Below are 15,257 nucleotides of genomic sequence, written 5' to 3'. Positions count from 1 at the left end.
ATACATTGAAGTTACTTCCCCTTGATCAAAACCGTTCACTTGAAAAATGATGACCCTATTTTTCAAACGTTTTATTGAAGTTTGAAGCTGAATGTTCGAACATTTACTTTAATGCAAAACTAATTTCAGACGGACATAACTGCTCGAAAAAAATACGATGCTATTTCATCGTTCAAATATACTTTTGAACTACTTGTCATTGTTATACGTAATACGATCTTCCCTGAAAATTCACACAGCAATAAACAAACTAACTAATGATAGTTTTACCAAACCCACGCCTCAAAATTTGTCAACAACTTAGCATGGTCTTCACTCTTTACCTAGAAAACGATATTCAAGCAAATCAGACTGGTCTCAGTTGAGGTATGACTAAATTTTCAGTACAAAATGTTGGCCGGCATCCTATCTTTTCGAGTTATGAAAATCTTTAAAAGAGCCAAATGCACGCCACAAAGGACAATGTCCAACTGAAAACTATAATTGCGCATTGCTGATTTATAATTAAAAGAATATATCCTCCATAGACAAAAATGACATACACTTACAAGATATATGTACCGACTTCGTTGCACCTTTTCATTTTGCAATTGTAACTTGATGGAAATGTAAAATCAAATGTGGCAAAAAACACATAAACACGTCAAATACATACCGAGCTCCAGTCGTGGTTGTATTTAACCTCGCATTGTACGGTAGCGGTTTCTAAAAGTTATTCCCCTTTTCCCGCAATATGTCAAAATTGACAGGTGCTCGCTCACCATCAGCATCTCATTATCGGAATTTGCGTAAACATTTCTTAGTTAGATAATTGACAATTCCGTCGTCTTCTGTTGGTTTTAGCTCTGTTCAATCAAGTAGAACACGAATATGGATAAAGAGGACGGTCATACTACCACATTCACTCACAGGTCTAACGCTTCGCACTCGGTTCCAAAAGGACCAACGTTTTCAGCAGACAAAAATAAGACAAAGATGGCCGCGAAGACAAACAAGAAATGGGTACGACTTGCAACAGTGTTGGCGTACGTATTGGCGGTATCATTGGCAGCCATCATTCTTGCCATTTACTACAGTTTGATCTGGGATCCGCAGCTGAAGACGACGACAATATCCACGCCGACGACTGTCAGTGGAGCCATGAGCTCAGAGGGCGTGACCAAGGCCATGCTTAACGAAACAACAGTGGCAGCAATCTCTACATCTGCTCCAGAATTTACTGGTGAGGAAAATTTCATTCTTTGTTGTTCTTTCTGTTACTTAAAACTTGATCTTATAAATTGGACTTCAAATGATATTATGCAATTTGCAGAATAGCTTATCCTTCCATTTAATATATGTTTGAGCATCACTCTCATTAATAATTTTCTATTATTTTGATACATAATTCTGTGCACTTTTATTATTAAATTTCAGGTTCAAACTAGCCTACCCCTTGAAGTTGGTCAATTTTTCGAATTATGTCTTCACAAAGACTGGTTTCAGAACAGAGTGTAAACCAGAAATGAATATTGCCGATGGATATGATGTTAAATCCGCTTTAAATAGGTTCCATACTTATGCAATCTTAGGATGAATATGTCACATTTTATCTGGCCTAACATTGCAAAATACATGGCAAGTAAGATTGTTGAACTGTTTATTGCCAATATGTTGTGTGTTTTCATGCACTGTGTAGATTTAAGAGCTCATCTATGATGTTTTTTCCTTTTATTAGTAAGCCTCGTAGGCCTGCAAAAAGAATTCTTGTTTTGATATTTTGGAAAATAATTTATATTAATAACAGTTCTACATTTTGGGAGAAATGTGCAATATTTTCAAAGAAAATGAGTGGAGTTTTCTGGTTCTTGTTTGTGTTATGAATAATAACATCAAAGGTGCAAGACTTGTGTTCAGAAATAGATTTGTTGAAATGTTTTGTTCTCGTTAAGGTTTATATAAAATATATTCTTTGTTTTAATTGTATGCAACATTGTGATTTCTTGCTTTTTCGATGTTTTGTTTTATGGTACATTGATTTGCATAAAATTGGATTGGGTGTTGGCTAATTAATATATGATATTAATTTTGTTTCATTATACATATTTCATAACGCATATAATTGTTAATTGTTTAAAAAATACATAAGCCTTAAGGCAACTTGATACTTGGTCTTGAATAAAATGAATTACTAACTGTTTGGTCATCTCACATATTTTTCATAAATGCCCTTTTCGCAATCCTGTCATTCAAATATTCAACCTAATGAATGGTCTGCTTTTGTGTTCTTTCTTAAACGATACTTGTGGGGCACAAAGTATACCTTTCTGGGGTTATAACAAATGTCATTTATTTGTTAATTGCAACAAAAGTTAAAGTTTTAAATCTTGTAAGACATTATTGTATTAATATGATTTATTTATTATTATATCACTGTTAATTAAATGTCATGAGCTGGTTCTCAGATTGATACACCAGAGAGATGTGATATGTTATTGTTATAATGAAGTTAAATGATGCAAAGGTACAACCTTGTACCCTTGGAGACTATGGTGTTATGATGAATATGTTAGTGTTATCATTGTTTGTGTGCTACACATCATGTTGTTAAAACCTATAGTCAAAATAATGTCTTAGTACCGCATTATTTTGTATAGTACTATACTATATCATAGGCATTTAGATATTCATCATTTGGTGTAGTTTTACACCATATTGAAAAAAAATACTTTTTTTTATTTAAAGATTATATCTGTAATAGTAGCCATTTACACACACAAAAAACAATATGAAAATTAAATCCAAAATACATAAAAAAGGTTTGCGCTTTGTCTATTTTCAAAGCTCATACAATTATTTTCATATTTTAATACTAACCAATTTATTGCTTGAACTAGAAAATGGTGATATAAACATTAAACATCACTACATCACCTTCTCAATATCGATTTTCCTTTTCTTTTTTTTGATGTTAATTACTTTTATTCATTTTGGTCATGCAGAAAAATGGTCTATTGCCTGAATGTAATGTAAAGTCATAATGAACTTGCCTTTTCAATACAAACATAACCATGATTCTTACAAGTGTTCTTTATAGATGGGTCTTAAGATAACCCCAAACCATACAAACCAAACAAGTAAGTAAAATGGCTGGAAACAGAACATTTTAAGAAAATTTGACAGAGTCAAAGTGAACAGGCAAAATTGAACAATGTGTATGCCACAATAAGATTTAGAGTGGCCCTTATAATATGCATTATTTATTTTTACATGTTACATCTAATTGTTTGTTTTTATCTTTTTATCAGGTTGTTTTGTCTGGATGATTCTGTCCATTTAACACTTCTTTTTTACTCTTGTTTATATGTTTTTGATGTTGTTCGAGTTTGTTGTTACTAAAGATGTAGTTTAAAATAAAGATTTTATTGTTGAAACTTGTTAGCGCTCACTATAGATCCCAAATTCGTCAATTGATTGAAATCATATTCTAATACTTCTATTAAGAAATTTCCAGCCCTTTTGTGATTTTTTTCTTTCATTTCTTTATGATTGTTATGACAAGCAGGTCAAAGGCATTTTATTTTTTATTTAACATGGAGGTATTCATTCTTTCACTCACTACAGAAGAAAAAACCTTGTAAGACGCTCAATTATTAAGTATTTTATTAAAATAGAAAAATATAAACAATGTCATAAATAACAAATGTAAAATGAAATTGAAAAACACACACACTATATTTCATTTTGATTCAATGGAGTAACACAATTTTTGATAATAACATAAACCCACAGTATTATAATGAATGTCAAGTCAGCGAGATAACATACTCATACATTATATTATTTCAACTCCTGACAAATGTTGAAGCATCTGGATGTTCAGGCACTGTGTGTGTTGTGTGGTGCGGTACTGTACAAAATGATTGGACGGCTGTAGTTGTCCCCCCTGACTACTTCGACTGCATCATCTTGACAAACTCTAAAATATACGGAATCAATCGTTAATATGTGATATTTGTCAGTCCGATTAGATTTTGATATTAGTTTGTGTTGCATATAAGACAAATCTCTCAACTTTATATAACTACACTATGTTCAAACCCGTGGAATGAAATGACTATTCTTATAAAAGCATTATATTTTGCCAACTCTGAATCAATATGATGTTACAAAATATTTTACAAAATAAAATAACGTTTATATGTCACACACACACACATACACACACACGTACTTATACATGTACATGTATATATCATACATTGTGTGAAAAAATAATGCAATATAACAAGTATACAGTCTATCAACATAATCAGAAAGACTTTTGTTCTTTCACTCGGCAGTGCTCCTATAAAAAACGGAACATAAAACCACACACAAACAATATTAACGTAAAGTATAAATAAGCACAGGCTAACGACTCGTATATACGAACACTTCGGAAACCTTCGTGCTACGAGACCATCATCGAATAAAACTCTGTAAAACAAACATACACAACTAATTTAAATATATGATACATGTAACCCACGAATTCACTGGCTTCCTTCGAACTGCTCGGCTAGCTCAAGCGTCATAAACCCCGTTTATACTGCTATATATGAAACATTAATTGATATAGTTATTAACGACGATATTAGCGACAGTTACTGAGTGGCTGACATGTTCCGGGACCTAGTGGTTAGTGCCGAATTTAAACATGGAGTCAGTTCGAATATGAAAAAAATGAAGTCAGTTCGTGGGTACATGGAAAAGACGTTCGTTGTTGGTGGCGTATGAAGTTCTAATTATCTTACGACAGTGAACGCTACACATGAGCTTATATCAATAGCAATCTTATCAAAATCGTACCGTAAATATAAAGAACGATATGTGAACTAGATAGCAAAAACAATTAATTTATTAATATTAAGGTGACTTATAATGAGAGACATGGCCGTTCTCTAGCACAGTCTGAAGGTGATCTGACATACAAAGGATCGAAATAGATAAGGGAATGTTGAGTTCATGTTGAGAAGTTTGGGAAAAGTGGGTACATTCGATTTTAGGTTCAACGAAACAATGGCTTCAGTTGCTATAAACAACAGTAAAATGGAAACGGTTAGTCGTTGGAATGTTAATCATTTGGTGCACTCACAAAAGTCGTTGAGTAGTGGACAGGAACAGTGCTTGTATAACAATTACCTCTTACTTTTTATTATTTCCCAGACATCATCACGCAGAATTCTGAAAGTGATATTTTCCAGGAAATATATTCATAAGGATATCTAGTAAAAGACGCTTTTTCTAAAAAAAATTCTTTCAATATGGGCAAATAATAATTTTCATCACAACATCAATCATTACTTGTTGCAGTACTTGACAGGTGCCGATGATTTTAAAAGTGCATGTAGTTGTGTGATCGTTAATCACACGATGATATTCTGTTTCGAGAGTAACGAGCAATGTATCGCTGTGAAACAAATTCGTCACGAGTTCAGACAAGTAGTACATTTCTTCCGAATCTTTGATATATTTTAAGTTAATTTCTTTTCGATGTAACATTCTATATTATTGAACACCACGTGATATATGTCTACTTTAGACAACACTATCAGCCCGAAACTCTCTTTCTCGACCCAAGTTTTTCCATCGTGTTTGACCTGTCGGTCGAAATCCTTGTCTGCCTTAAAAGAGACCACTCCGTTCTGATTCCCTTACCTTAACGTTCAAATATACTTAAAGTGGAGCACTTGCCAACAAAAGCCAAACCATGTAGTGCTTGGCCCAATTGTATCTTATTATTAGTACACTTGTGACGATACAATATATTAACATACCATCATAGTTGACCTGCCCATCCCCGTCAATGTCCGCTTCCCGGATCATCTCGTCCACCTCTTCGTCCGTCAACTTCTCCCCGAGATTTGTCATCACATGACGCAGCTCAGCAGCACTGTAAAAGAGATACCAATATGTGACTTTGACTCCGATGGTATATATATACCAAAACATCTACTTTTCAGCACAAGTCCACATTGAACCAAACACCAAAGCCAAGGGTACTCGTGATAACGAAATTCGACAGGCGAAGGCAACAAGATGTATTTATAATATACAGTTGATTTGTTGCTACTTGTAGTAACGTCCCCCTTCGAAGTATCAGGAGTAAATTGTTTTACAAATGTCGGTCCGTCGGCCGTTTGGTCGGTCGGCAGACCAAGTCCAACTGATAACTGGAGTATGCTCTAGCCTACGGCCATCAAACTTGGTATTTAAGTTGGTCATGCTTAGCAAATGGCACTTACATATACATCGTAGGGTGGTCGATCGTGACCTGCAGATGACCCTATTGATTTTGAGTACAGCAAGGCAAATGTCAAGGTCAGAGTGTTCGGTCAATGAGAAAAAGAGAATAATTTGATCTAGGATCCTCAAACTTAATGGAGGGGTCGGAGCTGACGTGTAAATTCCTATTGTAGACCATATGTAAGTATACATAAACTATCCATAAACTATCCATAAACTTGTGAGGGGAATTGGTCGTAACTTTAAATTACCTCACAGACATTTAATACGAAATGCCTTATTGGCTGTCATTAGGGTGGCATTCGTGTTTTACAACCATCTCTTGTGTATGAAAACTTGGTTGAGGCCGACGTTTCCGACACAGAGGCCCAGGTGGAGAAGGGCGGTCTTTCAGGGGTATTACTGTTACCTGATAAATCCGTTGCCGTCCTTGTCGAAGACCTTGAATGCCTCTTTCAGCTCCTCTTCGCTGTCGGAGTCCTTCATCTTCCGCGCCATCATCGTCAGGAACTCGGGGAAGTCGATTGTTCCATTTCCTAAAGACACATGCATACATGAACACTTATATGACTCGCGGTAATAAACTTGACACGACATTACCTAAATTTAAAGTATCTATGCTTAAGGTTTAGTGTCAAAATATTAAACTTAACACACATATTAACTTTGATTTTAATGAATCTAACCAAGTGGCTTCGTTTATATGTCACCTTCGTTGTCACTTGTTAAACCTCTGTTCTGCGACCCGATAAAAATACAACGTCATGACACAGTACCGCAACACGTGGCACATTGTAACACCACGCGACTTACCATCAGCATCCACCTCATTTATCATGTCCTGTAGCTCCGCTTCGGTCGGGTTCTGTCCAAGAGACCTCATGACGGTGCCCAGCTCCTTGGTGGTAATGGTTCCATCTCCGTCCTTGTCAAACAGGCTGAACGCCTCCTTGAACTCTGAAAGTGATAAGTAGTATAACTTACAAATACAACTTTGATTCCTAGAGGTCATTCGGAGTTCCTCGGCTATTTTTTACGAAAACAACCTCGGATGTATGCTGGTACATCTGTAGAAGTAGTTCGTAAAAAAAATGAATTATATTAATTCAATGTAGTGTTTTAACTTTTAATTTTAGATCAATCAAGTTTCAATTAGTTTAAACTTATTTATTTTACAACGATTGTGAAACATGTTATTACAACATTATATTAATCACTCGTTGGCACGATTTTACACGAGAGTGTGGTCTTGTGTTGTGGGGGAAACCGGAGTGCCCGGAGGAAACCATTTTGTCCGGCTTGGTGACCACAAACCAAACTCACGTGCGCCCATGCAAGTTTCAATTGATTGCCAGTGAAGTGTTTTGATTGCCAGTGAAGTGTTTTATTGCAAACATGATTAAGAATTCCAAGAGTTAAGTCATTAAGTTCAACTGCCAATTTAAATTACTACGCGATTTTCTTGCAGCGATATTAAAAAGACCGAGTTCTGACATTGTAAACCGTATATATATACAGCCGAGGTTGTTTTCGATAAAAATGGCCGGGGAGTTCCGAATGCCTAAAGATGACAAGGAAACTTCATAAGTTCTGATATGTGGAAAAACGGTATAAGCGAGAATACACTAAGAAATTTACAATAAGGCAAAACAATAATAATCATTAACAAAAACGATAATAGAGCAATGCTTCAGGTGACCTTTTCTAAATTTCTCTTTCTTGTTATCAATTTCGACCATATTAATAACGTTATATTGATTCTTTTATAATTTGTATATTCAACGGATAAACATAGAACATGTATAACCTTCCTATATTTCTAAATGGCTGCGTGTGGGCTCGACAAGTCCGATGTTTTTGTAGAGTGAAAGAGAAATTAAATAAAAATAAAAATATCAAATGAACAAAGAACTTAACAAGACTTTTGCTTTATACAAACAAACCATAGTACTTCGTTATCTATCTTCAAAGGTAACAAATTAAAAATATAATTTTTCAATCCCCTTTTATACACGGGGTAATGGTGTGGGCTACTTATGCAGACAATCTCTAGGCAAGGGGTTGATTCCTTAATAAGTTGTTTTGAATAAATATGTGAGGAATTCTATTTGAGCCAAAGCTTAATACGAGATTAATGTAAACATCAGTGATTCATGTTCGATCATATTTACGATAATACTTGCACATGTTTTATTTGCATAATTTGGAAATTAAATGGAATTTGATTGCAGATTATTTTATTACAGTTGAAATTTTATTGAATCAAATGCTATGAAATGAAGGAATTAATCATTTAAATCCAAACTACTATCATACATGTATTAGTGTCTGAAGAACACTGAAGAACATTTATTTATCAATGATAGCAGTCATTGTAGATGTTAACAAATAGACGATTATTTCACTTGAATTATCGAAAAACGATATTTTCTTTAGTTTTCTTTAGTAAACACAATCAACAGTAAACAAATCTGACACGACAAGACAACAACACATAATCCCGGATTATTTTGTTCATGGACAAATTTCGACTTGCTTATAACGATAAGGCTTTGTGCCAACATGCAACGGATGGTGGCAAAAGAAAACACTCAATCTAGAGTTCAGAAACAGCATGCAAAAACACTCTGGTGATATAAAACACGAATACCTATAACCGTAATAGTTCACGTAGTTGACATGGGGTTATTAAACTTTAGGCCTAAAAAAAAAATATGTCTGTTTCCTGTAACATGCTGAAAAAAGATGGGTCGGTAGGTAGGGATTTTTTTTTTTTTTTTTTTTTAAATGTCAGAATGATCCAATATTCAAGTTTATTTCAGGTGAATTATTTTAATAAGAATTCAGTGTGATATATAGATTCAATCTTTCTGCCACTTATAAGCTAAAACTGCTAGCTTGACAGCCATCAAAACATAAAATACATCATCATTGTATTAAATCAAGACTAAGTGATTTTTTCACATCTATATATAGGTGAAGCTTGACAAAGAAACAGCATTGTTTATCAGTTATTTTTAGCCATGGTACATGTATTTCAGTTGTAGAATGCATCCTGTTGAAGGGCAAGCCATGGGTTCGACTCCCAGCGGTGGCAACATTATGTGCAATTTTGAGCATTGTCAGTATGTTCACCAGGGAAGCAGTTCATCTTTAGACTTTGCAAATATAACCCAGTGAAAGAGTGAATCAAAGAACATTTAGACAATTTATTTTTGGCAAATGTTTTAAACAAAACTTTCAAAATGCATACATTTTCTAATAATAAAACATGATATTATTGCACAGACTATTTTAAGATAGACTGTGTAATAATATCAAGTTGTATAACAATTAAATGTACATGACAACTATTATAAAATAAAATGCTGTTACAACAAGAACAGGCAAGAATCTCCACAAAACATAATTTTATATAAATCAATACTTCGATTGATAAATGACTAGAATCAATGACTAAACCATTTAACTCTTAGAGGCTGTCAGAATTGTACAGATCTTTGGGACCAGTGTAGACCCATGGTCTACGCTGTTCACTGCTTGGACACTTAAACCTTACCTGCTGACTCGGCAGCGAACAGTGTAAAATAACAGATTGGACTGGAATATGTTTAAATAGACTAGAATCAGTATCAAAAAAGCTTAGACTGACTAATAAAAAGTAATACCATTTTCTTTTTTAAACAGTAAAACAGCAAAACTAGTACACGTACAGTACCTTAAATAGTTTCCACAACTTATTTTTTTTTAACAATTTTCAGTGTTTTAAAAAGATCTGCTGTATTAGATCCACTGTTCATTCTGTAAAAATCTCAAGCACGATAATCAATGTAACTTTCAATAGAATACCTTGTTGTTTTTTTTCCTTTTCTGGACTTGACTGGACTACGGGGGTTAAAACATTCCCAGAGTCAAAACTTGGTAAAATATGTTCTGACTCTGACGAACATATTATTTAGTTAATGCATCTTCGTTATGTAATCCAGTGCATCCTTGTCAAATTCCAATATGCACCAGCGATTGTTTAGTTGCAACGACATCTTTCTTACTTTAACTTTCACTTTCAGGTTTATCTTTTTTTCCGGAAGTAAACAAAAACATTTAACGTTCCTATTGCCAGTATTGCAACATCGTATTTTTCATAAATGGCAAAACCATAACAGTTTTGTTATAGAACCACGGACCTATAAACCAGGTCCGTGATAGAACTAAACTATAACACTGACAACGATCTACGTAGTTCTCCTTTCACTTTCATTAAAATTGACAGGAAGTTAGTTAGCGTGCACCTGTTTTCCGTGCTTTTTAGACCATGTGGTATGAAAAATGTTTATTTTTCTGTTAACTCATTAAAAACTTTTAAGAATATTTTTTAATTAACTGGAGATATAATAAAAAAAAACTTAAAATAAATGAACAAAATATATCCTAGCATTGTTGTTTTTCAAAACCATTGCACTTAGCGAAAAAGCGGAAGGTATCCGTTAATTTGCATAATGGGCGGAGTTAATATTACGTCATTGAGTTTGAGTGCTGCTAAATGACAAGGTTACCGATCAGATTCCAGATCGATAATCACTTGTCACTTCGGGTGTAAATTGCTCTTGCGGGTTAAACAAACATTCAGATCATGCATTGAGGCTCCTTTCAGATGATACCGACTCTCACACCGAAATATCCCGTGTCAAAACAGATGCATTTTACAAATGGATGATGCGTTGATTTCGGGTCATTTACGATTCCTGTGCGTCAAAACCCGGGAGCTCGGGTCAATTGAAAGCCCTGCAGTTTAATGTCACAGCCATTAAGGTTTTTGCCATTGTTTCAACTTGCCAAACCGGAAACGTTTGTAACTATGCAACGATTCGGACACTACCAAAATATTTAAATTATCGTTGTCATCATAGGCCAGAGATCGCTAAAAATCTGACTTTTCGAATTTTGGAGCATAAAAAAATTGCGGTCGGCGGTAAAAAATTACGGTCGGTCGGGTTACAGGAAACAGACATATTTTTTTTTTAGGCCTTAGGCTTTCGTTTTGAAAATAGCAACCCGTTAGCCAATATCATGTGGCAAAAACATACAAGAACGCTGGACATTGTCAATATTATACAGCATTCCCTGATTCTTGTTACTTGAATATTTTCTACTGACATCAATGACATGTTGTCAGCGACTAGGACCCAGCATGGATCATTATCTTTGTTACACTAATTACAGAAAGTAGTATTTTCTTCATTGCAGTTTCTATGTATCTGAATATCAGCTATTTTCTATTATTTTCAACCATTGCCTGACCACCCTTCGACCTATAGCGTAACGCTGTTATAAAGATACTGAAGTAGTAACTTACCAGCGATTTGTTCTTCTGTGAGCTGGTCAGCCTGAAATACAGAACATATACTGATAATCTGCTTGAATGACATTAAAACTGGCCAGTTTCGTAAAAAAATGGATAATTTTTAAAATGCTAAATTTGTACCTAAGAAAAACAGAGCCAATAGTAACGCCACATTAATAAATTACAGAAACATAAAACAGCACTTGTAGATCAGGGCTGATTCGAATCAGAGGAAACGTCATTGAACTATACGTTGTGTTTTATTTTGACGGGTTTAAAGATAACCGTAGAGTATAACTACATCTAAACAGTGTCGGCTCTCGGCAGCAACATTTTACATTGTAAGTATACTTGAGCAATCATAACTAAGAGGTTTGTATACTTTCAAGATATCTTATAGTCTACCTGGGCTTATAGGCCGCTTTAACGTATATGCATTTGAGCAGGGGGTGGGGGAGGGGTTGGGTTTTGCAGTAGGTTCGAGGTACATTTATTGAACAAGTTTTATATAGTTTTATGATATAGATTTATGAAGAAGCTCAGGTGGGTGAGCAAACAATGATTGAGTTTACGTTTGAAGACTTATGTAAATAGCCTTTAAAATCCGATAACAAAACGATCAATTCACTTTGAAATGTTTGTTTAATAAATGGATGGTGGATTGGACTTGTTTTCTTTATAATATACTCGCTCTCTTAGTGCATCAACACCCGCTTTAATAAATGTCTTTTCTCTCTCTGGAATGCGGATGTAGGTTGAAGTGTTCTCAAGTTTTTAAACTGTAAATGGAACCGACCCGAATTACTGTACATGTAACCGACCCGAATTACTGTAAATGTAACCGACCCGAATTGCCACATTTTGTATTATGAAGTCACCCGCACACATCTGTGTTTTAAATAATTGTTTGTCTTATGATAGCCTGTATTTTACAGATAGATTGTACTTTCCAAATTTACCATTGGAATGGACTCATTGATAGCCACAACGAAGACCACCGTTGCCGAAATACAACTGGCTGTGTGTGCTTTAGGATAAAATACAACTACCAATATCCCCATTATGTGCATGAACTCCAAAGTGGTTCGATGACATTGGAGCGTTTTAGGGCCTAAACGGTCCTCTTGGATAACCCTAAATCATATTTTATTTACACTGACATATAACTCAGCACTAGAAATACATAACAATTGAAATAAATATAATTCTACGTTTCCAAAAGAAAGAATACGGCCCTAAATCGCTAGACTATGCTCAGATTACTGTGTTAGAGTTCATAGAATGAACCCATCGGCAGAACAGATTGTTCTGGTTACTTCTCAATTCTGTATAATGTATACTATTTTTACGACTGTTCTTTAGTGTATTTGAATTAACCATGCACCTTTTTCCTACGTTATTTATCAGTTTCTATGCTTATAACTTGTATTACTTTCTGAAATATATACTGGTTAAACAAGACAGTAAGTGATCAAGAGATTTAAAGACGTTTCCAATGCATTTGAGATAGGCGTTCTTTAACACCATTCTACCATGTGTAGAGTATAAAACGTAAACAGTCTATTATTGAAAAGAATGAAAATTGACACAAAATAACAAATGATGGTGATATCAGAGTACAATTTCTAATACATATCCTTTACTTAAACTTTTAAACATCGATTGATATCAATGTAATACATTAGCTCAAATATGCGAATAACAAAGTCAATTAAGTAAGGTAAACGGTATAAGTACTATAATGCTATTTGTCAATATCCCGTCCTGCATTTTGGTATTAATATATTTATTTATAAAAAAAACCCCACTCGTTCCTAACTACAAGTTTATGGAAACTTACCATTTTAGTTTCTTAATCCCGACCTCGTTCTGCCAAAGCTTTTCCACAAGTGTCGGCTGTGTATATCGGGTATCAACTTATAATATTGTAAAAGTATTGTTTGCTTTCCGTATAGACGGGACAAGCTTGAACAAGACCCCAGTGCGACTTTCACTTGTTATTACCTTTTATGACTTACTCTTATGAACTTCAGAGCTCTCTGTAAGAAGTAGGCAATTTTGAATGAGAGTTAGGATTTCAGTGAGAGTGGCGATTATTTAGTACGTAATCATATGTAATAAATAAAAAAGATAAAATCCATACTTATATATTAAGTAATTATTATTTTATTAAAATATCGATATCGAAAACAAGTATAGCAATACTTGTGTCACGTATAAATGACGGAGTACATTCTAAATAATTAGAGATTCTATTTAAGGAAAAATGACAATAATGTAAAACTATATATTTGAATACGGCGAAATGGTTACGCGATTTTGGTAATAAAACTCGAAGCAGGAAAAGGCAATGTTCGTGAAGAGGCAATAATTCAACCTTGAACAAACATGAGCCTGCTAGCGCCGTTTTTGTAAAAGCTCTTAACCGTCTGTCATATTTCAGTTTAAAGATTCACTGAATTGAAATTTGTTTATTCTTGTGATAAAAGTAATACGATTAAACTTTGCCGCAATGCGACACAATTTGGATACCCCGTTTGACAAAATGTAAACCCCGTATTTGCACTGAGTAATCCATACCTTGACTGATTTTCATTTGCCTTCTCAGATTTCATTTCACGTTAATTCAATTTAATACACTAGTTTATAGGCTGATTTTGAAAGGATTATTAAATAATAATGAATGCAGCTCAACAGATCATGGGTTTTATTTGAGATAGGATGAACATCCGCGTTGAATCTTTTCAAAAATGTGATGTACACGTTTGTGCATTTCCTCATTTTTCTTTTAAAATTTGAGGTTCTTTTAACGTAGATATCTTCTTCTTCGTCAAACTATTATACGTATAACACGGTTCTCATTACTATCACATTGCTCTCGTTTAAACAAGACTCATACTAGTGGTTTTGTTCCAAAAAGACATTTTCAGCAAAAGTAATGCACTTTGGATAAAGGTACAAACAAGATCATAGAATTCTTCATGAAACAGCCGCCTGGCTTCTCAGTTCTTTATTAAACCCCAATCAACGATACTTCACCTGTCAGTACATGAATTCATGTTCAAACCCCATTCAACGATACTTCACCTGTCAGTACATGAATTCATGTTCAAACCCCATTCAACGATACTTCACCTGTCAGTACATGAATTCATGTTCAAACCCCGTGCAACGATACTTCACCTGTCAGTACATGAATTCATGTTCAAACCCCATGCAACGATACTTTCCCCTGTCAGTACATGAATTCATGTTCAAACCCCATGCAACGATACTTCACCTGTCAGTACATGAATTCATGTTCAAACCCCATTCAACGATACTTCACCTGTCAGTACATGAATTCATGTTCAAACCCCGTGCAACGATACTTCACCTGTCAGTACATGAATTCATGTTCAAACCCCATTCAACGATACTTCACCTGTCAGTACATGAATTCATGTTCAAACCCCATTCAACGATACTTCACCTGTCAGTACATGAATTCATGTTCAAACCCTATGCAACGATATTTTCCCCTGTCAGTACATGAATTCATGTTCAAACCCCATGCAACGATACTTTCCCCTGTCAGTACATGAATTCATGTTCAAACCCCGTGCAACGATACTTCACCTGTCAGTACATGAATTCATGTTCAAACCCC

General features: G+C 34.6%; 2 protein-coding genes across 4 annotated transcripts; one reads left to right on the top strand and one right to left on the bottom strand.

Annotated features, from left to right (window-relative positions):
• The first annotated feature begins 741 nt into the window (after positions 1 to 741).
• Positions 742 to 3,430, top strand: LOC128209163 (putative transmembrane protein INAFM2). The gene is made up of 2 exons (XM_052913068.1): positions 742 to 1,222; positions 1,417 to 3,430. Exons 1-2 carry the CDS (start codon positions 871 to 873, stop codon positions 1,425 to 1,427), a joined length of 363 nt encoding a protein of 120 aa, XP_052769028.1. The 5' UTR covers positions 742 to 870; the 3' UTR covers positions 1,428 to 3,430.
• Positions 3,431 to 3,627: 197 nt separating this feature from the next.
• Positions 3,628 to 13,576, bottom strand: LOC128209162 (calmodulin). 3 transcript variants are annotated; one of them, XM_052913067.1, is made up of 7 exons: positions 13,449 to 13,576; positions 11,621 to 11,651; positions 7,081 to 7,224; positions 6,677 to 6,803; positions 5,799 to 5,914; positions 5,164 to 5,205; positions 3,628 to 3,958 (listed from the first exon to the last, which is right to left on the bottom strand). In XM_052913067.1, the coding sequence occupies exons 1-6, from the start codon at positions 13,449 to 13,451 to the stop codon at positions 5,177 to 5,179; spliced, it is 450 nt and encodes a 149-aa protein (XP_052769027.1). In that variant the 5' UTR covers positions 13,452 to 13,576; the 3' UTR covers positions 3,628 to 3,958; positions 5,164 to 5,176. The 3 variants fall into 3 exon arrangements, with proteins under 3 accessions (XP_052769027.1, XP_052769026.1, XP_052769025.1); XM_052913066.1 differs by having other exon boundaries at positions 5,171 to 5,205; XM_052913065.1 differs by lacking the exon at positions 5,164 to 5,205.
• Between the last annotated feature and the right edge of the window lie 1,681 nt (positions 13,577 to 15,257).

This window comes from Mya arenaria, chromosome 11, assembly GCF_026914265.1.
Source record: "Mya arenaria isolate MELC-2E11 chromosome 11, ASM2691426v1".
Lineage (NCBI taxonomy): Eukaryota > Metazoa > Mollusca > Bivalvia > Myida > Myidae > Mya > Mya arenaria.
The sequence above is the reverse complement of the archived record's forward strand: the minus strand, read 5'-3'. Positions and strand labels throughout refer to the sequence as shown.

Coding starts and splice junctions, on each gene's coding strand:
- LOC128209163 (XM_052913068.1), top strand. CDS start 871: ATGGATAAAGAGGACGGTCATACTACCACATTCACTCACAGGTCTAAC.
- LOC128209162 (XM_052913067.1), bottom strand. Junction 6,804..7,080: donor AAATGAGGTGGATGCTGATG/GTAAGTCGCGTG, acceptor ATGTGTCTTTAG/GAAATGGAACAATCGACTTC. Junction 5,915..6,676: donor GACGGCAACGGATTTATCAG/GTAACAGTAATA, acceptor TCTCTTTTACAG/TGCTGCTGAGCTGCGTCATG.